The sequence below is a fragment of the Phyllopteryx taeniolatus genome, chromosome 5 (assembly GCF_024500385.1).
Source record: "Phyllopteryx taeniolatus isolate TA_2022b chromosome 5, UOR_Ptae_1.2, whole genome shotgun sequence".
Lineage (NCBI taxonomy): Eukaryota > Metazoa > Chordata > Actinopteri > Syngnathiformes > Syngnathidae > Phyllopteryx > Phyllopteryx taeniolatus.
This window is the reverse complement of record NC_084506.1, coordinates 24,135,928-24,159,605: the sequence shown is the minus strand read 5'-3', so window position 1 is coordinate 24,159,605 and position 23,678 is coordinate 24,135,928. Positions and strand designations below refer to the sequence as shown.

The following is a 23,678-nucleotide window of genomic DNA, read 5'->3' as shown; positions in this document are numbered from 1 at the left end:
AAAACCTGACAGATGCACAACTTGGTTAAAGTATTCGCGCTCCTACAAATAGTTACATTCAAAATGCAACTTCAAATGAGGCATTATAGTGTCGTTTGAGGTATTTATTAAAAAGGTGACCATGCTTGTATGTTTTGAAAAAAAGGTTGAACACATACGTGACATATATGCCCTTTAAAAAAATTCCAATAAACTTGACACAAAATGTCTCCTTTATCCAAGAAGTCTTGCAAAAAGTGTAAGCTGGGTAATAACAGTGATGTCGGACAGTTAATTTGATGTGGATATTGTTCCATTGTGAGATGCAAGTGTAAGTCATGAATGCACTGTTGTGACAGTTCCTGATGCATTAAAATATCTTTTGTCCATGTAGGGTTTTCTTTTATTAAATGTATATTTTTATTTATTTAAGTCCTTTATATTTCAAAAAAAATTATAAAAGCATATAAGAAAGGAGCATATCATGCACCCTCATCACTATTCCAAATCAATGTGTAATTCTGGGGTTAGGGTCAGGTTAGTTGCTTTTCCCTTTAATCCTAAACATAATGGGGGGGGGGGGGGGGGGGTATTTGGCTCCATATATCCATGTCTTGAGCCATATATAAAGATGTATATATGGCTCTGTGTATTGTACTGCCCCGAGTTCTTGTTAAAAACACATTACAAATTACTATTTTTTTGTAGTGATGTTTGGTACCACTGTTTCAGACCAATATTAGTTTTGAGTATTCATTCTTGAGTACTCACAGATACCGAGTACTGATACCACTAGTATGTTTGATAGATAACATTTCAATGAACACAATGACAGATAATTATGAAAAAAATAATTTTCTTTCTTTTTCACGCACATGATGATTCGCCAATGTGTCAAACTAGAGGCGGACTTTTTTTTTTTTGCCTTAAATAACGGTGGCTGGTATCGGCAGCATACACGAGTACCGGATACCTTGAAATATGGCTGCTATCGGCTCAATACCGATACCTGCTATCAGTACTCGCCCATTGCTAGTTTTGGGGCAGACTAGTATGGAATAATGGTATTTCCATTTATTTCAATGGGGAAAGATGATTCGAGATACTCGTGTTAGTTACGAGCATAGTCACACTACGAATTCAACTCAAATTTTCAAAGTGGTTCTTGTCTCCTTTGATTTTTCTGTATGCAGTCCTCAAAGAAAAAAAAGGTACATATATACACATATGCTATCAGGAAAAGTGCAAGAATGTGAAATCCATGCAGAATTTTGGGCACACGCCTGTAAAGCTTCCACACAAACAAAACATCTTCTGTCCAAATCAGGAGTCACTGAGACTCCTTCTTGCTTCTCTTTTTGTTCCGCCATCTGACGGGACCACCGCCTCCGGACAGCGCTTGCGTCTGCAGGTAGTCAATTTTCTCTCGCTCCATGGCGGACGTCATCTTGAAGGTGAGCTCCAACTCCTTCAGCACGCCTGGCAGCTCCTCATTGGGCACGCCCAGCTGGATCTGCTGCTCCTGGCCCTCACGTTCCCTCTGCTCCTTCTCGTTCAGGTGGACCTCCTGCTTCTCCTTACCCTCCGAACCGGCACCTGGATCTTCGTCTGCCTGGTCTGCGCCCAGAACGCCCGCCGGAAAGTTGTCGGCCGCGTCGTCTTCTCCGGCTTGCGTCTGTGATCCACAAGGAGAATGCTGACAGCAGCAGCGATGGGGCTCCCACAAGTCATGAGGATCCTCTTCTTCATCTTAGGTACAACACAACACGACATACCTACTTTCATCATATACACTCGCTGTACTGCGCCATACTCACAGCAGTTCCTAATATTTTGACATGCTTGAGTGGCTAAATAAGGTAACCAAATGTTAGAAAAAACTCAGAATGGTTTGAATAATTTTGTAAATTTACAAAGCATTGGGCAAAAGAAGGCCATACGCACCCTCCAGTCTCCTGACTTTATAAACGCCATCCCCCTACTCTCCCCATTATGTACCGTTGCTATTAAAAGTCTACACACCCCTGTTCAAATGCCAGGCTTTTGTGATATTAAAAACGAGACCAAGATTTAAAAAAAAAAAATGTAAACATTTTCCACCATTTATGTGACATAAACGTGTACAACTCCATTGAAAAAAGTTGTAATCTTTTCAAGAGGGAAGGTAAAAATAAACAAATGAGATTATGTGGTTGCACAAGTGTGCACACCCTCTTATAAATGGGATGTGGCTGTGTTCATTAACCAATCACACTCAAGTTAAATGGCAATAAAATGTCAGGAATGGCCTACTAGAACATCTGAACACAATTTGGGGTTAATCAGAGGCACTTTAAAGATTGTCAGTGTTGCGGCCACCCATTTAACATGAGTTTGATTGTGATTGGTTCGTTGTGAACACAACCACATCCCTGCCTATCTGAGGGTGTCCACAACTACACACTTGTGCAACCACATTATCTCAGTTTTTACTTCCCCTCTCTAAAGGATTTCATTTTATTTTTCAATGGAGTTGTGCAGGTTATAGGTCATAGGTCAATAATGGTGGCAAAACTTTTGAAATGATTTATCTTGGTCTCGATTTTTTATAAAACAAAAACAAAAAATGGGCATTTGAATAGAGGCTTCTGATTTTGAGGGATGTGTAGGCTTTTTATATCAACTGTAGGCGCCAGGGCATGCGCAGCCTTCGTTTTTGTAGTCCTTCAGTTTCCTGTAGTCTTGTTTTTGTAGTCCTTTTCTTGTCTAATTATTTCTTGTGAGCCTTTGCATACCTTCTTCCCAGGGTTCCTGGTGGTTTTTAATGGGTGTTGCCACGCCCTCCACCAGCTGACCTTCCTGCATCACGCGAGTGATTTCTGTCAACTGCTGCAGGAGACTCTCCTGGTCCACGTTGACGCCTTTACTGCCCCTACAACGCACACACAAACGTACACATTTAGCTTGCTGTCTCGCATTAGCATGTTAGCACTGGCTTTCTATTCGCAAGCACCTGTCAGGGCTGCGCTGTGCGTTGGAAACAATGTTCTCCATCACCATTTCCGTCTCCCTCAGCTTCTCCTGCAGCTGAACCAGCTCAAAGTCGGCTGAAGGGAAAAAATACATTTTAGATGTTTGATAATAAGATTAATATAGATGCTAATTAGTAGATATCACAGCGCACTGATTTTCCTCTTGGTGTTCTTTGAGCGCAGTGACGAGTATCTTCCCATTGGAGGCTGACTGCTCCCCTTTGACGTGATCTGACCACACACACAAACAACAAACACAAGTTAGCACATGGAATAACAGCATGAATAATGCACGTTTCAGCATATTAAAAACAAAAATCAACATTCACACTATAGAGAAGAATACATTTTTAACACACTTATCAGTATTATTGCTCAGAATTAGACTTACAAACAAAAAAGTGTGAATGCTTGCCTGTGCATTCACACAGTAACATTTTTTTTCATTTTTTCATTATTGTATGTACACGTTTTCTCATCACAGTGTCAAGACAATCATTTTTGACACACAGTGGCAGTCAAGAAATATTTTTTCACAAGAAAAATAGTGTAAGCGCTGTTCACTGTACTTGCACAAATGTTTTTTATTCATGTACTTCTTTTTATATTATATATGCATGCATCCATTCTCTTAACCGCTTATCTTGACAGGGTCGCAGGTGTGCCAGGGCCTATCCCAGCTGACTTCGGGCGAGAGGCAGGTCAATCGCCGGCCAATCGCAGGGCACATATAAACAAAAAAAAACATGCAGGCATAGGGAGAACATGCAAACTCCACACAGGAGAGACTGGATTTGAACCTGGTTCCTCAGAACTGTGAGGCAGATGTACCAACCAGTCGTCCACCGTGCCGCCTTATATATAGTGGAGTGAAAAACTATTGGTCCCCTTCTCTAATTCTTATATGCATAGTTTCCCCTCATGCTTAAGATCATCAAGGAAATGGAAATCTCATCCAAAGATAACACAAGTAAACACAAAATGCTGTTTTTAGTGGTGATTGGATTTATTGAGGAAAAAAACTATTCAAAGCTACCTGACCCTGTGTGGAAAACGTAATGCCCCCTTTGTTAAATCATGAATTAACTGTGGCTAAGCACGTTTTTTTGGGTTCATTTTCACTGACCACACCCAAGCCTGATTACCTCTCGACTTGTTCAGTCAATAAATCAATTAAATAGAACCAGTTTGACAAAATGAAGTCGGCCTCCAGATCACAAAAAGGTGCAACAATACGCCATGATCCAAAGAACTTCAAGCCCGGAAGAGAAATAAAGTCAATGCGCGCATGGGGTGAGAGTGTGAGAGTGGACCTTGAAGAGGATGTAGAGGATGTAGAGTAAGATTCCAAATCCGTAGACAGGAATGATTTGTCCCGCCAGGTTGGATTTGGCCGCAGTTCCCAGCCCGGCTCCCGCTCCCCCACCTTTGGTCCGGGCGACGACGGCCTCCGCCTTGTGGGCCCTGGAGGAGGGGCCCGACCCCGCCGCCGCCCTCTGGCCTCGGCCCTCTGGCGCCATGTGACGGTGCACCTTGGGCGGGAAGTGACCTGCATACATAAGACCACCAAGTATGAATTTTGCTCTGCGCCAGTCCTATAAATTACAAGTTTCTCAGATTTTGCTATAGGTACTGTATATGTTTCAGTAAAGTTTCATTCTATAAACTAATGACATCATAACTTCCAAATTACAAATACAAATGTTGTCAAATTAGAGTACTTATTTTCCGGGGGAAAAAAACACAAAAAGACACCAGAGTGCTGTTTCTCTCTCTCTCTCTCTCTCTCTCTCTCTCTCTCTCTCTCTCTCTCTCTCTCTCTCTCTCTCTCTCTCTCTCTCTCTCTCTCTCTCTCTCTATATATATATATATATATATTCATATATATATAATGAGAATTAAATGATAGTCAAAGCAGCCAAAATGACCATTTCTAAATTTGTATGTGTAAAAATTTCAAATAAATAAAAAGAAGGACTATATAGTAATTATACAATGCCATTAAATTATATGAATGGAAAAAAATATTACGGAATGAAATGTTTAATGAAGAAATAGAACCTGGTTAAATTCTATCTTACAAAATTCTGAAAAATAAATCAAAATAAAGACTACAATTTTACATTTAAAAAACATATTTAAAGAAATATATAATGAATTTCATAAGCCTAAATGGCTTGAAATACATAAGCCAATAAATAAAAATGACTAATTATATATATTATATATGGTTTAATTATTCAATGGAAAAAATCAATAAAATTTTAAATAAAAAGCAAAGTTTATCATTTTACACGATAAGCCTCATTAATCAGAAAATAATCTTGGCTATATTAAAATGATTGTTATATAAATAAAGCCCTCCCAGTTAACATGGATATTTGACTTCTAAAGCAGTCATTGGCACTGAATGTGTTAATAGAAAAATACACAGAGTGAATACCTTTACGTGGATATTTAAATGATTGGAACTGATACCCAATTACAAAAACAAAAAAAACAATAAAGACACTCATTGAGTTTACATTTCTAGTGTCTTTGCTGTTTACTGTTTATTAAAAGGTTTAATAAATAGTGGTTATGCTAAGGAGTGCTCCTGAGCCTAATGGCGCCCCCATCCTTCTCAGGGAGGAGAGTGTAACTACAAGGACGTTCAACCATCGCTCTTTAGAAAAACCAAAAAAACACGACACGAGTATTTGAACACGTCAAAGCGTAACCCGTTGCCACTTCAACCCGGAAAAGAGGTTCGGTGAGCGGCTAGGTGAGCGACGCACCTTCGCTAGCATCCTTCCTCCCGTGAGACAGCAACATCCGGGGAAGCAGCAGGGCCACGCACAGCACCAGGCAAGTGGCCAACGTCACCTTCTGGAAGGTGGACATCGCCATGGCAACAACGCCCGTCCAAAGCGACACCCAACAAGCTGCCACAGAGTGAGAGGGGAAAGGAGAAGCGCAGGCAGCGGTGCTTCCTTGCGGTGCTCGCTTCTTGGACGCTCGATAGGATTTCCTTGTGGAACCGGAAGTGCGCCTTTGGTTACGATGGCAAGATTTGGCCACAAGGTGGCGCCAAAGCGCAGCGTCACAAGCCGAACGTCAATTCAGCTCCCGTACTCCCCACTGGAGAGGATAATTCCAGTTCTAGTTTTATTTTATTTGGAAAATATATGTGTTCAGGTGTGATTTATTATATATTTATATATATATATATATATTACAATAGATAATGTTATGATTTTAGGATTGTTATAACTAATGGTCTTTACTCATTTATTTATAATTCATTTTGCTTGCTATAGTTCTAGGATTGTCATTAATTTTTTATTTTATTTTACGTGGATACAATATATTTATATTCTGATGTGAGTCTGGTTAGTGTTGTGTATTATTCATTCATTTTTATTTCATTCAAATTAAAAAAAAAATTCTGGTGATGATTTGGTGTCGTGAGGAAGTTGTGGGTCAAGATTATTCCTTTATTATTTTATTTAAAATTATAATATCCTGGTGTGGATTCAGTGTGGCTACAGTTCCAGGATAATCCCTCATTCTTATTATTCAATTTTAATAAAAAATGATAATATTCTAGTGTGAGTTTGGTGTAGAGAAACACTTCCAGGGTTCTTATTCATTGTTTAGGCATTCATTCATTTAATTTTATTACAAGGGCGTTTTAAATATTTGTATTGATTTGAATAAAATATCCATATTTGATATATTAGTTATTAATTATATTTGTTTTGTTTTTTTCATTGATGCAATTTGATGCTGGTTCAAATTAGGATGACCTGGCCTTGGTGGAGGTCTTCATTCACCTCTAGTTATTGCAATCTTGCCCTGTCTTATAACTTAACTCAAGTGATGTCACCTTTTTGTTTTAACCCCCAAATAAAGTTTAATGGTCTCACCGTTTTATAAGAATAAAACAGCCTCTTGTTCTTTTTTAACATGGAAACGTTACAGTTTGTTTTGTGTACATGTGATGCACAAATGAGAAATAATGACTACATTATACTTATTATTTATTGGCTATACTATTCTGATAAAGTTCATTCAGTGGAGAAGAAAACCAAATAAAAAAGGACACATGAAACTGTCTTTGGTGGCAATGAGGAATAAATTGATTGTCCTCGGTTCGTTTGTGTTGGCACTCCTGGCGTGCCAGATAGGTGAAGTTAACCATTAAACAAAGTTATATTTCTTTTAAAAAAAAAGTTTTTTTAAATCACATGAAGTATTAGAGGAGGACTTGTTAACGTGTCCACACTGGACTCTTGAAGCTGGGCATCCATCCTTTAAGTGCTTGCTCATTTAGTTCATCTTTAGTTTGTGTTCGTGTGTTGACTTCGTCACTTGACAATTTTCACCTCCAAAAAGTTCGACAACGCGCTGGATAAGGTCCAAAATGCTTTTCATTGGTCCTTTTCTTCACCTGAAATAAGCAAGAAAGACAGCTTGAATATAAGAAGCCTTTTACACTTATAAACAATTCACTAAATCAGGGTTGGGCAAAGTAGAAGTGCACATTTTAGAGTAGCCTTTTATTGTGGGCACCCTAAAGCACACCCGTGCAATGATCATGCTTTCTGATTAGCATCTTAATATGCCCAGCCTGTGAGGTGGATGGATTATCTCGGCAAAGGAGAAGTGCTCACTAACAGATTTAGACAGCTATATGAACAATATTTTAGCAAAATAGGCTTTTTATGTACATAAAACTGATTTGTTGTAATTGATACTTTTATCACTGGTTAGCACATCTGCCTCACAGTTAAGGTGGACCGGGGTTCAAATGCCGGCCCCGCCTGTGTGGAGTTTGCATGTTCTCCCTGTGCCTGGGTGGGTTTTCTCCGGGCACTCCGGTTTCCTCCCACATCCCAAAACCATGCGTGGTCGGTTGATTGAAGACTCTAAATTGCCCATAGGTGTAAATGTGAGAGCGAATGGTTGTTTGTTTCTCTGTGCCCTGCGATTGGCTGGCGACCGGTTCAGGGTGTATCCCGTTTCCCGCCCGAAGGTTGCTGGGACAGCACGCCGCGACCCTAGTGAGGAGAAGCGGTAAACGAAAATGGATGGATGGATGTTTTTTTAGTCATATTACTTACAGTATGTCCTGACCACTGTTCATTATGTGGGAAAGTGTTTGCATGCTATGTAGTGATTGTTATATCTTCTGTTATGCCTGCCCATTCTTTCGGAATGAGCGTGTGCCACCCACGCCCCCTCCAAAAAAAGACAAAGAAAAAGCAAAATGTGGCCTGTTTATTTCGGTTACCCGTCACTGCGACAGCCTCTCTGCCGCGTCGTTAAGATGGCCGCCTTCGTAGTCCAGCTGACACAGGATCATGTTGTTCTTCAGGAAGAAGCGGTCGCCCACGCAAAACCTGCACGGGGAGAAGTTTATTGCTCAGGATGATTTTTAGTGGGTTCCATAGTTCAAAGTGCATCCCCACTGATGTGCGCTGCTTACACTTACAATGTGGCTGCAAACAGAGTTGAGCTAGTTTACAAAAGCGCAGCCAGTGTTGATAACTTTTCCGACTTTCTAGAGCCTATTTTTATAAAAACCGATAGCGATTTCAGTTCTCGCTAAGAAACAGACGACATAAGCGGAAACATTTTCACATTTCTGTGGAAGTTGATGCAAGTTAATGCTAGAAAAAAGAAGTGTCAAAGCTTGTTTGGTATCTCGAGAAATAAATCCAAATCCAAAAAGGAGAAAAAAACAAAAAGCAAAACCTTTTTTAAATAATGTCACTGTCGTTTGCTTTTTCTATAAGCAAGGGGGGGAAATGTATTGATTTTGATTTTACCGCCATATCACCCAGTACTTGCATAACATCAAAATAGGGAATGATGGCCTCCCTGACGACCATTTCACGCTCAGTATCTATGCTATGCTAACAATGCTAATTGGTGACTTAATTGTACGTGACAACGGCCTGAATACACACGTACTGTACGAGGTTTTTAACCCCACTGAAAATAAAAGTACTGTACTTCATTTGATCATGTACATCAGTTGCACATGATTAAAATGTGGTAAACTGACATAATTTCCCCCTCTTCTCCTTGAAAATAATATAAAATGCAATAATACACATCGGTTTACCACATTGTAATCATGTTCAACCGATGTACATGTTCGAATTAAGTCAATTCAAAGGACTTTTTTTTCCAGTGGCGCTCCCAACGCAACTCCCACAAGTGTGATTGGCTACGCTGACTGCTACGCTAATGGCTATGCTAACTGCCATGCTAATCTTACCTCTGTCGGCAGAGCTGGCAGGCGAAACAATCCAGGTGGTAAACGTTGTCCCGCGCCCTCATCACCATTTCAAATGCGGGGATCAGCTTAGTGCAGGCGGCACATTTCCCCGTCACGCCGAACAGCCTGAACGGGAACAGCACCGTGTCAACACCTCCAAGTCAGTCACACACTCAGTACAGCGCTGGCACAGACCATCATAGACGTCATCCACACTACATAAACCGAGAATTGAAGATTTATTTTTGTGGGAAAGGGAGTTTATTTGAGGGAGTGATTTTTTTTTTTCATAAGCAGGGGACATGGCAGAAAGATATGATTAAATATGATATTCATCTTAACCCTTAACTGTAACACTTAAAACTCATTCACTGCCATTGACAGATGTAGAATCCAAACATCCATGTTAATTGGGAGGGCTAGCAGTGAATCATTAACCGTAACATTTATCTGTAACCCTAACCCTTAACCCTAAACTTTACCTGTTACCCGAAGCCCCAACCCTGAACCGTAACCGATAATGATTACCGTTAACATAACATAACCCTAACCCTTAGCCATAACCCTTGAACATAATCTTAACCACTCACCCTTAACTGTAACATTTAACCATAACCTGAACCCCTAATTCCCTAATTCCTCACCCTAAGTGCCACTTCAAAAAATGCTTCAGTACAACATAAAAAAAGTGGTCCTTAAAATGAGGCAGAGGTTTTATTCCTAAAAATGTATATTTATTATAGTAAGCCATTGTATCATTATGCACGCGTTGAACATTAACACTGCGCTTAAATATAGGAAAAGAAAAAAAGTATACATAAACAATGATTCAATTCAAAGGAATTGCACATAATAGTTGAATAAATTGTACTCAAATGAATATTTTAAAAACAAACAGTTCTTAAAGATTGAATGCAAATGTAATTTATTGAATTTAAAAGTTAAAGACAACTAAACTGTAGTGTACTGGATTAAAAAAAATGCAAACAGGATGTATGCATAGCTACAACCGTGATCGTAATGTTTAGTTGTATTGCATGTTTTGAGTGTTGTACATTTTATTTGTATTTGATTGAATTATTCTGTGATGTACAGTACCACTAGAGGAAGCCCACGTACGACTTGTGGTACTCGTACCACACTTTGACGATCACTGCCTTAACCTATAAACATGGTCTCATTCTCAACCCTTAAACCTTGAATGTAATCCTGACCTTTAACCATAATCTCAACTCTCTTCCTTGACTTTAATCCTTAACTGTAACCGTTAACCCTAACCAATAACCACAACCCAAATCCCTGACCCTTACCCATAATCCGTAAACCTAACCCTTAAACCATAACCCTTGACTGTAACCTTAACCCAAACACTAACCCTTAACCGTGACCCATAACTGTAAACATTCACTGTAATCCGTAACCAAAACTGGAACCCCCTAAACTTTAAGGTAACCTTTAATTGTAACGCTTAACGATAAACCTAGGCTCGAGCTCTAATCCTTAACCATAAACCCAAACAGTTAGCTGTAATCTTTAACTGTAACCACAACCCAAACCCGCTTAATACATTCTTCCTCGTTTTGCATAAAAACGTTGCTTATTACACTGGACCTATTAAACTCCAAACCACAACTTGTTTATCTGACATGCTTTGAACTGCAAGGAAGACAGAAGTAGGCCATCATTATTACGGTATCTACTATAGTTTCCAATTCTATTGTGGTGACTCATTAGTGGCGTCACCACCGCCGATTACACACATGAACTCCACACGTGAAGATAAGCCTCCATCTCGTGGAGTCCCAGCATGCCGCAGAAGGTCAACGAGCGAGCATCCAATCTCGGGAACAAAAAGAGCGGCGACGACCGCCATGTTCTCATCTAACGAGCAGCAGGCACCTGGTGGGCTCTGTTCCCTCTGCTCCTTTTTAACAAGGCTACGCGGCTCAATGCTAATTCTCCGCTAATGGCCCAATTAAAACAAATCACATGGTTCTAATCCTGCTCTTCAAAGGGCCCATGACGAGGAAAGCAGGAGGCGACGGAGCCAATTTAACCGTCAAAGGGGGCTTTTTGCCGGGCGAAGTGCGGCGCGCGGCTAATGAGCGACTTAGCGGCCAGCAAATCCAGATGGAGTGCGCGCCAGGCCCGACAGCACATGAGCTTGACGAATCAGGAGGTGTGCAGCTGACCGCTGAGCTCGTTATTTCCCCAAAGAAGTCTCAGCGGAGTCGTCCGGGCAACAACCACGATCCCATAATAGATAGTGCAACGCGTGCTATGATGATTATGATGGTTTTATGCTTCTAAAATAGGGGGTAAAGGACTATTTTGTAGGTTCCAAAACAGTGAGAAAATGTACTTTGTTGTTTTTGAACGAGGCAGCACAGTGATCAAATGGTTAGTGCATCTGCCTCACAGTCGAGAGGTTTTGCATTCGAATATGGGTGCTTGCGTCAGTTTTTAAAAAAAAAAGATTAATAGTGATGGGATTTCTTGATAGAAAACCGGCTCTTTTGGCTCGGCTCACTAAAAAAGCTATGGCTCTTTCGGCTCTCAAACAGCTCTTCACATTTTTAGTTTTTTAAATTAATTTATTACCAACAATAATGTAAAATTATGTGCAAAATGAATTACTAACTAACTGCTGAACGCCATTCCCATGAGGAAGCAGAGTCTGGGGTCTCTGAGGCGGGCTCTCCTATCTCTGGTGTTGAGGTCACCGAGGTGGTTAAAAGGTTCCTCGGTGGCAAGGCCCCGGGGGTGGATGAGATTCGCCCGGAGTTCCTAAAGGCTCTGAATGTTGTGGGGCTGTCCTGGTTGACACACCTCTGCAACATCGCTTGGACATCGGGGACAGTGTCTCTGGATTGGCAGACTGGGGTGATGGTCCCCCTTTTTAAGAAAGGGGACTGGAGGGTGTGTTCCAACTACAGGGGGATCACACTCCTTGGCCTCCCTGGTAAGGTCTATTCAGGGGTGCTGGAGAGGAGGGTGAGTCGGGAAGTCGAATCTCGGCTTCAGGAGGAGCAGTGTGGTTTTCGTCCTGGCCATGGAACAGTGGAGCAGCGCTACACCCTCGGCAGGATCCTCGAGGGTCCATGGGAGTTCACCCAACCAGTCTACATGTGTTTTGTGGACTTGGAGAAGCGTTCAACCGTGTCCCTCTGGGGGTATTGTGGGGGGGGTTCGGGAGTATGGGGTACCAAACCCTCTGATACGGGCTGTTCGGTCCCTGTACGACCGGAGTCAGGGTTTGGTCCGCATATCCGCGGACTCGCAGTCGGACTCGTTTCCGGTGAGGGTTGGACTCCGCTAAGGCTGGCCTTTCTCACCGATTCTGTTCATAACTTTTATGGACAGAATTTCAAGGCGCAGCCGAGGCGTAGAGGGGGTCCGGTTTGGTGGCCTCAGTATTGCATCTCTGCTTTTTGCAGATGATGTAGTTCTGTTGACTTCATCAGGCCGTGATCTCCAACTCTCAATGGAGCGGTTCACAGCCGAGTGTGAAGCGGCTGTAATCAGAATCAGCACCTCCAAATCTGTGATCATAGTCCTCCCTCGGAAAAGGGTGGCGTGCCCTCTCCAGGTCGGGGATGTGATCCTGCCCCAAGTGGAGGAGTTCAAGTATCTTGGGGTCTTGTTCACGAGTGAGGGAAGAATGGAACGGGAGATCGACAGGCGGATCGGTGCAGCGTCTGCAGTGATGGGGACTTTGTATCGGTCCATTGTGGTGAAGTAAGAGCTAAGCCGAAAGGCAAAGCTCTCGATTTACCGGTCGATCTACATTCCTACCCTCACCTAACCGTAACCCTTTCCTCCGCAGGGTGTCCGGGCTGTCCCTTAGAGATAGGGTGAGAAGCTCGGTCATCCGGGAGGATCTCAGAGTAGAGCCGCTGCTCCTCCACATCGAGAGGAGCCAGATGAGGTGGCTGGGGCATCTGATTCGGATGCCTCCCGGACGCCTCCCCGGTGAGGCGTTCCGGGCACGTCCCACCGGGAGGAGACCCCGGGGACCACACAGGACACGATGGAGAGACTACGTCTTTCGGCTGGCCTGGGAACGCCTCGGGATCCCCCCGGAAAAGCTGGATATAGTGGCTGGGGAGAGGGAAGTCTCGGCGTCCCTGCTAAAGCTACTTCCCTCGCGACCCGACCTCGGATAAGCGGTAGAAAATGGATGGATGAATTACTAATATTAAAAAAAACATGCAAGATGTTTTTTTATTTGTCTATTATAAAAATATCTTTACTTATTCACTCTACACATCCATCCATCCATTTTCTGTAACGCTTATCCTCACTATGGTCGCGGGCGTGCTGGAGCTTATCCCAGCTATCTTCGGGCGGGAGCCGGGGTACACCCCGAACCAGTCGCCAGCCAATCGCAGGGCACATAGAAACAAACAACCATTCGCCACCCCTCCCACCTCTTCTCAGGGCAGACACAGAGATGACGCCACACATACTGACCAATCACGTGTGACTTGTAGAAAAAAAATTCATTCACTTCAAAGAGCCGGCTCTCAGAGCCGTTTCGCTCGTATGCATGTTGGCTTCATTGAAGATTACATTTGCCATAGGTGTGCATGTGAATGTGAATGGTTGTTTGTTGATATGTGCCCTGATATTGACTGGCGACCAGTCCGTTTTTTTTCTTTATTTGCCTTGCGATTGACCAGTCCAGGTTGTACGCTGCCTCCTGCTTCAAGTCAGCATGGTGTAAACCCACAATCCAAATGAGGACAAACGTTATAGATAGATGGATTGGTGGCTGCAGTTTGGACTCGTGGTTTGGTGCCCTATGTGTGTCCCTATGTGCCCTGCGATTGGTCCGGGGTGTACCCCGCCTCACGCCCAAAGTCAGCTAGGATAGGCTCCAGCTCACCTTCAACCCTAATGAGGTCAAACGCCAAAGGAAACTGATTGATAATATGGATAAGGGGTTAGGTATGTTGGTGGCAGCACTTTGGTCAAGTGGGTAGCAAGTCTGCCTGCCTCAGTTTTCTGAACTTCAGGATTCAAATCTTGACCAAGACCGTACTGTGTGGATTTTGCATGTTCTCCCATGTTGGTGTGGGTTTTCTGCGGGCACGCTAGTTTCCTCCCAAAAACATGCATGTTAGCTTCATTGAAGACTCTAAATTGTCCATGAATGTGAATACTTGTTTGTCTATATGTACCCTGACTGTAATCCTCAAGTCATTTTGAATAAGAGACCACAAGGTTGGCACACCTATCTTTGGGCAGGGTCACCCATCCGTCTTTGAAACACCTCTAAATTTCCATCAGGTTGGAGGGGGAGCCTCAGTGCACAGATCGCTTTCAGAAACTTTTCTGTACCCTTCCACAGATCTGTACCTGGAGACAATCCTGTCTCAGAGTTCTATAGATAACTCCTTTGACTTCATGCTTGGCTTGTGTGCTGACATGCACCGTAATAATAAGCCAACAAAGTCTTGCGTGGTCTCAACTTCTTAATGACTTGGTCTCGACTCCACAAAGTCTTACCCTTGACTTGATCTCGATACCTTAGAGTCCTGGTGTTGACTTGGTGTCAACTCCTCAAAATGTCTTGCTCTTGACGTGGTCTCAAATCCTCAAAGACTTGGTCTTGACCTCTCAAAGTCTTGATCTTCTCATGGTCTCAACTCAGTGACTTGGTCTCCCATTTTCAAAGTCTTGCTCTTTACTTGGTGTTGACATCTTAAAGACCTGGTCTTGACTTGGTGTCAACTGCTCAGTCTTGGACTTGATATGACCTCAACTAAGTGACAATTTGGTCTTGAATCCTCAAAGTCTTTGTCTTGACTTGGTGTCAGCTCCTCAAAGTCTGTGTCTTGATGTGATCTCAACCCTGCAGATTTGGTCTCGACTCCTCAAAGTCTTGCTCTTGAGTTGGTATCATCTCCTCAAAGTCTTGGTTCTGAATCGATTTGATTAAAAATTCCTCTGACTTCATTCTTGGTTTGTGCTCTTGACATTCACTGTCAACTGTGGAACCTTATAGACTGTAGACAGGTGTGTGCCTTTCCAAATAATATCTAATCAACCAAATTTACTACATGTGGACAGCAATAAGCTGTAGAAACATTCTCAAGAATGATCAGTGGAAACAGGATGCACCTGAGCTCAATTTTTATCTTCATGGCTTATGTACATATTGATGTACATTTCTTAGTTGTGGTTTTATTGGTAAATAAATAAATAAATAATAGTGTTGTCATTATGGGATGTTATGTGTACAATGTTTAAGAAAAAAATTAAATTCATCCATTTGAATCCATAACAAAATGAGAACAAAGTGAAGCGCAATGAATACTTTCCATGTGTACTGTTTGCACATGGTACCTGAGGTAGTCCTGGCGGCAGAGGATGAGGTTGGCTCGGGTGTAGAGGGTGGAGCCCACCCGGCCCAGGCGGCAGTCGCAGCAGGCGCACTTGAGACAGTCCTCGTGCCAGTAGCAGTCCAGTGCCTGCAGCATGAAGCGGTCCCTGATCTTCCCGTTGCAGCCGGCGCAGCCTCGAGGCTTCTCTCTGGACTGGAAGGACACCAGGGACACGCCTGTGGAATAGGAGGCAGGAAAGAGTGGGGCTCACTAGGCAAGCTTGGGTACACCGAGCAGGATGTACAGGGGAGTTTGGGTAGGAGGTGGAGCAAGATACGCTGCTCTTCATTGACTGGTCGACACAGAATGGCCTTCGTCTACCTTGTACTTTAGCAACAGCTCACCATATTGCACTGAGCAGCCAGGACTCATGACGAGACGTGTGTGCCATTTTCCGAAGTCACAATAATCCATAATTGGTACCCTTCTGATGTGGCATCACAACAAAAGCCAAAGAAAAAGCAAAACATAAGAAATTTGACATAACGTGACAGCGGTTCAAACGACAATGTTTTGTGCTTTGCATCTATCCATCCATCCATTTTCTTCTGCTTATCCGATGTCGGGTCGCGGGGGCAGCAGCTCAAGCAGGCAAGTCTAAGACTTCTCTCTCCCCAGCTATTCCGGGGGGATCCCGCGGCGTTCCAGGCCAGCCAAGAGACGTAGTCTCTTCAGTGTGCCCTGAACGTGCCCGGAAAATCTCCCCAGCGAAGTGTCCATGGGGCATCCTAACCAGATGCCCGGGCCACCGTAGCTGACTCCTCTCAATGCAGAGGAGCAGGGGCTCGATGCTCGCTTCTCACCCTATCTTTAAGGGGGAGCCCGGACACCCAGCGGAAGAAACTCATTTTGGCTGCTTGAAGCCGCGATCGTGTTCTTTCAGTCAAGAGCCACAGCTTGTGACCATAGGTAAGTTGTGAAAAAAAGTTTTGTACTTTGCAACTTGTAGATTTTTCCCCATGATTCTGAATTGAAGTCACATTGTTTTTCCTCTTTGCCATCACTTGATATACTTCTGTAGTGACGTCACCCAAGATAAAATGCCAAAGAAAAAGCCACGCAAACAAATTTTGACATGTTTTTCTGCTTCTGTGATTATCGTCACACTTTTTCTATTTGTCTTTACTGGTACAAACATCACAAAAAGCATAAGAAATCCTTTAGCTCATCATGGCTCAGAAAACTTTGCAGACATACCTCTTGCAAAGACACTTAAAGCTGCAATTTATTGACTAATGAATACAGTCAACTTCCATGCAACTATTGCAGTGGTGACCACATTAGCTTTCACGAAACGATCATAAAGAGACAATCACTCACTGTCCTCCTTGTCCAGCACCATCATACTCTCCAAGCACCGCACCACCTCCACTCTGGTCTCCTGGGAAGCAATCAGTTCTCCCCCAAAAAGTTTATCGAGCGTCAAAAGTAGCTTCAGTCGGAGGAGACGCGGCACACGTCCATCGGCATTTGTTTTTTGCGGGAGAGACCACCGGCTCCCCTCCTCCTTCTCCTCCGAATGTTGCCTCTTATCTGAGCTGATGTCAGTGCTCAAGCATTCCTGCTTCATGTGCGGAGGCTGCCGCTTTGTGCAATACATCCATCCTCCACCCCCTCTAGAACTCTACTCTCTCTCCCCCTTCTCTTCCTCTCTCAGTCTAATTATATGAAGTCATTATGCTCAGCTCTGATAGTAACCGCCACCCCCACACACCCCTCCCTGAATCAATTATTCAATATGCAGTCACACACCAGGACTGCCGCGGCCTGAGGTGCTTTAGAATGAGCTTATTCAACTCCAAGGACAGCAATTATCTCCGGGGTGCCCTGGCTGCAACGCCGCGCTTGACAGACAATCAACTGTTGGGCTGCTGGCGACACGTTAGTGAACAGCTTCACGCAAAAAGTGACCAGTCGAATATACTGTTAACCAGCTGAGGTGCATGTACAGCCCAGGGGTGTATAAATGTCCTCCAGGGTGTGCGCGAGATTAATATTTTAATAGCAGTCTGGTAGAATGCTCAAAATATGAACTCCACTTGACCATGATTTAACACAATTCCTGTAATGCTATAAACAGGCTTCTTTGTTTGTTTGTTTTTGTGTGTTTTTTAAGGGTGTCTGCAGTGGTGAGGGGGTGTGCCAGCTGTGTTGAGATGTTGAAGTTGGTGCAGGGATCACTTATTTTGTGTGCACCAAACGAGCAAACTCTGAACTCAAAGCACAAGCAAACCATGGTGCACATTGAATTTGTGTACTCTTTGCAGCAGGGAGTACTTGTGTGGTGCGCACCTAGCAAAACAAATTTCCTCTGGTGCGCACCACACAATCAAACCAGGGTTTACTTCTTTGCACCAAGCAAACGAATCCCGATGCACACCGGAGTTTTTTTTTAGTGCCATCCAGGGGGTGTGCAAGATTAGGTGTGTAATAGTGAGCTGGCCTGCGATTGGGTGGCGATCAGTTCGGGGTGTACCCTGCCTCTTGCCCGAAGATAGCTGGGATGGGCTCCAGCACGCCCGCGACCCTAGTGAGGAGGAGCGGTCCGGAAAATGAATGAATGAATGAATAGTGATCTGGTAGGGAAACAAAAACATCAAAATCTGAACTCCACTTGATCAGGTTTGCGTGATTCAACAGGTTTAGTGTTGTGGTATATTTCAAGGGTTTAAGTAGTGGAGAGGGGGTGCGCCAACTCTGTAGGGCTGTTGAAGGGGGTGCCAGGTCTTTAAAAAATTTGGGGAAAGACTTCAAAATGAAACTGTTGGCTTGTTAAAACAAACAGATATTGTACTATGCACCAGGGATTGCTTTAATTATGTGCACCAAACAAGCAAACTCTGGTCCACAACAAACAATCCAACCCAGTGTTCACTGGAGTGCCCTCCAAGGGGTGCGCGCGATTAAGAGTGTAAAAAAGGTCTGCTAAAATCCTTAAAATATGAATTCCACTAGATCATATTCAGATGTGTTGGATTGTTAGGACAATCAGATGGTACCAAACAAGTGATCCGTGGTGCCCTCCAAACAACCAAACTTTGGTGTGAACCACACAAGCAAATGCAGGTACGCACCAAACAATATATATTCTGTTCAAGCCTCATCGATGAACACCGTTACAGTCACTCAATACAGACGAGTATAAACGGAACTATTGCTCTTTTGTTTGTGACGTCTTTCTCTGTGTGGCTGTTCTTTTGTGTGAAACAGACACGTTTTATTAAGTTGTTGTTAACTCAAACACTGCTTTGTGTGCTTATTTTAAACACTGTAAGAGCCTTGGAAATGTGCCACTGATCTAGTGCATACCAAACAAGCGATCTATGGAGTGTAATAAACAAGTGGACTCTGGTGCGCATCAGATCTTGCTTGAGTGCCCTTTAGGGGATGTGCAAGATTAGGAGTGCAATAGCTGTCTGATAGAAGCATCAAAATATGAATTCCACTTGATCATGTTTGCATGATTTAACATAATACCTTCATTGGCTATCAACAGGATTTGTTTTTTGGGTTGTGTTTTTTGTTTGTTTGTTTTTTTGAGGGTGTGTGCAGTGAAGAGAGGGTGCTCCAACTATATGGGAATGTTGAAGTGGGTTAAAAGGCTTCAAACATTTGGGTAAGACTTGAAAGAAATGTTTGGCTGCTTGCTTGGCATGCGCAAGGGATCATTTCTTTTGTGCGCATTAGGGATCCCTCATCACCCTTTTTGCACTTTGTCATTTGTTTCCAGGCAGAATGCATAGGTCTGTGACCACCAGCACCAAAAAAAGTGGACATCTGCCAGACACGCCCACTATGTTGTTTTCTTGGCAACTTGAGAAAGTACAGGTAAATTGAATCGTTAACCTGTAAGAACGAGGTTAGTAGCAGGCTTTTTTCAACACAGTGTCATCTCCTGGATGTGATGGGATACTGCTGCACTTCATATCAAATCTACATAACCTTATTAAATAAAGCAACATGGATTGCCTAACAGCCTTGGGATTCGCAGGCGTGCTTTGGATCGTTTTATTCATGAGTCTAGACTCTAAATAGGACAAACTGTGCTGAGGTCATTACTTATCATTACCTTAGAGCGCATTATTAGCCCCTGCAGATAGATTATTGGAACATGACAATGATTTTCACGTCAGATGAATGCCATGCAGCCTCTCGGTCGAGCTCATTAGACGCCGTGGCGTAAACAACATGGCCCCCGGATCAGGTCGGACTAATTAACCAGCACCATCGACCCACTGTACTCTCATTATGCGGCCTCTCATCTGATCGCATGTAGGCCGTCAAGGCGCTCAACCATCGGCGCGCTAATTAATCAGCTGATGAGATGCAAGCCGAGCTCCCCCCCCCCCCCAACCCCCGCCCCCCATCATCATTTGCGGCCCACACGGGAGCTAATTAGCTCCATTATTAATGTGCCTAATTAAATAGTTTCTCCCGGTAATCACGCCGGCTGTGACAAATGGATGCCGCGTCATTATTTTGAAGTGCATGAATGCAAGCCAACACGCAGAGGTGGCAAGAGGACTCCGTACTTAAGTAAAGTAAAATATGTTTTTCTTTATTTTGCTTTACATTGCCACTTTACTTTGCCATTATATCCATGTATACTGCAGTACTTGTGGTGTTGATGTTAAAAACTGAAATTATTATTTTTTTTAAACAGAAGAGATTGAGAGTGACCACACGCATATCTCAAAACACTTGTATCTCAAATCATCTTTCACTGAAATGAATGGAAATGCAATTAATCCATTCCAATCCAAGAAAACAACTCAAAATTCATTTTTTGAACAGGGATGTCCTGATCACATTTTTTTGCACCAAAGTCCGAGTCCGAGTCTTTGATTTTAAGTATCTGCCGATACCGAGTCCCGATCCGATATATAGAACTTCAAAACTCAACTTTTAATATTTAAAAGAACAACCAAAAAGTACATTAGTAACAAGTAAAGTAATAATATTTAAAAAATTAAATAAAAAATATATTTAGCAAATGGAAATATTTTTGGTAATCTCAATTGACCTAAAACAGGTCTGAGTTCAGACAGTTGGGGGGGAGGAATGACTGTACCTTCTGTTCCTGCTGTGCGCGTCTTGGCCACCTAGGGGCAGTGTGGTGTGATGCATACACGGAGCAACACCTTTGCATTTAAAAAAAGAGAAGAAGAACCTCACGCTAACACATTAATTTAACTCCTTTTTCACAGACTAGGAAGAATATATGCCTGTGAGTATTGTTATATTACCCGTCTGTATGTGTTACTACGGGGTTTGTGGATAAATATTCGTTATTTGACGGTAAATCCTACCAGTGATCTAATGTTATTCTAGCTAGCCCGTCAATGGGGCATTCCATTGCCTATTAGCATTAAGATGGCGATTTCTAAAACGATCATATATGTCTTGTATTGAAATATACAAAGTGTGTCATTCTTTTTATTGCATAGCGGTTTACTTTAACAGTAAACTACACTTGGGGTGACATTAAACAGTTTAAAGCACGCTCAGGGTGGCCAGAGACTGTGTGTGTGTGTGTGTGTGTGTGTGTGTGTGTGTGTGTGTGTGTGTGTGTCTTACACGCACACACGACAAACACATTGAGTATGCATGTTTTTTCAGTCACTTATATTATACTGGTGCTAAAAATACCCTGAAAAGTTTGATTGTTTAATATAAAACGAAGCTATTACTGTTCCATTTGGCAAGATCTTTGTACCTTTGGATTATTTTGTCCCTTTGTTGTATTTAAAATGTTAGAAAATGAATAAAAACGATCTTTTTCACCGGATCTCGATCAGCTGAAAATCATGTGATTGACCCCGATTTTTGATCAGATCAGGACATCCTTATTTGTTTTACGTTTATTTTCATAAGAAAAATTACACTCTACAGTATTTTACTGTATAAAAACACATAGTAGTATCATCTGTCCTCCACATGACCTTCAAACAGAAAATGTGAGCAAAATACATGACAAATAAATGGTCAAGTGACAGCCCATATCTTGAAAAAATCTTCAGTCAAGGCACTCGTATCTCAAAGCGCCACTGTAAAAAAAAACTGATAAAAGGAGAATCACTGTATCATCCTCCTTATAAGACCCCAAGATCTAAATCAATCAAGATTGACTTCTCTCTATCTCTGAAAAAGCTACTTAAGTACAGTAATAAAGTATTTGTACTTCGTTACTTCCCACCAGTGCCAATACGGCGGCGGCCCCGGCTTAACGTGGCGGCCTATACACAGACGCGGGGGCGCTATTAGGCTAATTGCGCTAAGAGCTGTCTGTGGCTGACATTAAAGGTGAGCTGAGGTTAGAGTACTAATTAGCAGCCAGTGGAAATAGAAAAAGCTTTTTGGCCATCTGCTTGTGTCCTCTGTGGGTCGAAAACAAAGGGCAAAGACAAATATAGATGATGTTTAGTGAGCTCACCTCACAGCAGCTGCCTGTGTGTGTACCACACAGCTGTTTTTGTCACACTATGAATCAATGTCGACCCACCCACCCCCACTCCTTCATTTCCAGACTTCTAGAACACATTGCATCTACAGGAAGTGCAAAGGGTTGCTCTGACATGTGGCATCATCAATCTTCGCCGCCATGCAAATTCTCACTTTTTAATATCACCCATCTATCTAGAATACGTGCTTCAAATTTGTTGAAAATACAACAAAATATCTAGAAGTTTGGTTTTGGAGGATCCCTGGAAAATGATCTTAAAATGGCTGCTTCCAACCCAAATGTGTTTTTTCTGGCATGGCTTTTTTGACTTTTTTGTTTCTACTCTTGGTAGACATGCCAACCAAGCTTCAAGGGCTGAATTTTCACAAAATTCTGGGGTGCATGACTATTGAGCCAATAGCGAGTTATCAAACTTTGCCACCATGGTACACACACAAGAAATGACAAAAACTAAAATGTTTCGGGATTTAGTGTCATTCACCTGTCTAGTATATGTGCTTCAACTTTGGTACCAATCAGACAGAATCTCTTTGGACGAGTAAGTCTTTGAGGGACACCCAAAAATGTTTGACTAAAATTGCTGCTTCAAACGAAAATGGCATACTTCCGATGTCTCTTTGTGCTTGGCTTCTTGATAAATTTTTGTGTGTCTACTCATGATGAAAATACCTACCAAATATTATGTCACAAAGTGAAACTGGCTTTGCGGGCTGAGTTTACCCCAAATCCCGGGGTACGTTACTGAGCCAATCTTGAGTCAGCAAACTTTACTTCCATGCTACTCCCACACCAAATGATGAAAACTTAAATGTTTTGCAAGTTAGCATCGGCCATCTGTCTAGCATATATGCTTCAATGTTGGTAACAATCCAACAAAATGTCTAAGACAAGTTTTGAAAAATCCCTGGGAATTTACCCTAAAATGGGCAGTTCAAACAAAAATGGCAGGCTCTCTCGATCTTTTGCATATATGGTTTCTTGAGACTTACTTGTGATAGACATGCTAACCAAATTTCATGTTGCTAAGTGAAACTGGCTTTGGTGGGTGAATTTTCTTAAAATGGAAATGCCTACTGTGCTACTGAAAAAGGTGTGCTACTGAAAAAATTACGTCATCAAAATTCGCTTACAAGGTCATCCCACACGCAATGACAAAAACTTCACTCTTTTGCAAATTTGTGTCATTCATCTGTCTCGTATACATGCTTCAAATGTAGTTCTAATTGGACAGAAACTCTTGGATGAGTTGGTAAAATATCTGCATCAACCAAAATGGCAGACTTCCTGTGTCTTTTCTTGCATGGTTTCTTGAGACTTTCTTGTGGATCTACTCATGATAGATATGTCTACTGAAATCCATGTTGCCATGTTAAACAGGCAATTTTCAAAAGAAACTAATATTTTGTGACGGACAGAGAGGCAATGCTGCTACCATCTTGATTTGGCCACATCCATTTCGATGGCGATTCCTGTCTTTTGGAAGTCATCCAATTTGCTGTCGGCGCTGCAGAATTGTGAGATTGGCTCGACGGAGGATGTGCTCACCAGCTGTGAGATTAAGGGGAACT

The 23,678-nt window shown here is 42.5% G+C and overlaps 2 protein-coding genes and 1 long non-coding RNA gene across 4 annotated transcripts in view; 1 reads left to right on the top strand and 2 right to left on the bottom strand.

Annotated features, from left to right (window-relative positions):
• Positions 1 to 10: 10 nt before the first annotated feature.
• Positions 11 to 6,154, bottom strand: ric3b (RIC3 acetylcholine receptor chaperone b). Its single transcript, XM_061774034.1, has 6 exons — positions 5,768 to 6,154; positions 4,304 to 4,539; positions 3,143 to 3,221; positions 2,972 to 3,065; positions 2,754 to 2,890; positions 11 to 1,728 (listed from the first exon to the last, which is right to left on the bottom strand). The coding sequence occupies exons 1-6, from the start codon at positions 5,877 to 5,879 to the stop codon at positions 1,310 to 1,312; spliced, it is 1,077 nt and encodes a 358-aa protein (XP_061630018.1). The 5' UTR covers positions 5,880 to 6,154; the 3' UTR covers positions 11 to 1,309.
• An 845-nt stretch (positions 6,155 to 6,999) lies between these two features.
• Positions 7,000 to 17,288, bottom strand: LOC133478232 (rhombotin-1-like). Its single transcript, XM_061774037.1, has 5 exons — positions 16,968 to 17,288; positions 15,610 to 15,823; positions 9,259 to 9,384; positions 8,266 to 8,374; positions 7,000 to 7,422 (listed from the first exon to the last, which is right to left on the bottom strand). Exons 1-4 carry the CDS (start codon positions 17,245 to 17,247, stop codon positions 8,269 to 8,271), a joined length of 726 nt encoding a protein of 241 aa, XP_061630021.1. The 5' UTR covers positions 17,248 to 17,288; the 3' UTR covers positions 7,000 to 7,422; positions 8,266 to 8,268.
• Positions 17,289 to 20,777: 3,489 nt separating this feature from the next.
• LOC133478235 (uncharacterized) overlaps positions 20,778 to 23,678 on the top strand; it is a 36,568-nt gene continuing 33,667 nt past the window's right edge. For both annotated transcript variants that reach the window (XR_009788630.1, XR_009788629.1), the window contains exon 1: positions 20,778 to 20,874. This is a non-coding gene — a long non-coding RNA (uncharacterized LOC133478235). The remainder of the gene's footprint in view (positions 20,875 to 23,678) is intronic.

Excerpts from the sequence above, each read along its gene's own strand:
- LOC133478232 (XM_061774037.1), bottom strand. The coding sequence starts at position 17,247 with ATGTATTGCACAAAGCGGCAGCCTCCGCACATGAAGCAGGAATGCTTG. Across the intron at positions 15,824-16,967 it reads GGTGCTGGACAAGGAGGACA|GCGTGTCCCTGGTGTCCTTC; the intron begins GTGAGTGATTGT and ends CCTATTCCACAG. Across the intron at positions 9,385-15,609 it reads TGCCGCCAGGACTACCTCAG|GCTGTTCGGCGTGACGGGGA; the intron begins GTACCATGTGCA and ends GTTCCCGTTCAG.
- ric3b (XM_061774034.1), bottom strand. The coding sequence starts at position 5,879 with ATGGCGATGTCCACCTTCCAGAAGGTGACGTTGGCCACTTGCCTGGTG. Across the intron at positions 2,891-2,971 it reads GCACAGCGCAGCCCTGACAG|GGGCAGTAAAGGCGTCAACG; the intron begins GTGCTTGCGAAT and ends TGTGCGTTGTAG. Across the intron at positions 1,729-2,753 it reads CCAGGAACCCTGGGAAGAAG|ATGAAGAAGAGGATCCTCAT; the intron begins GTATGCAAAGGC and ends GTTGTACCTAAG.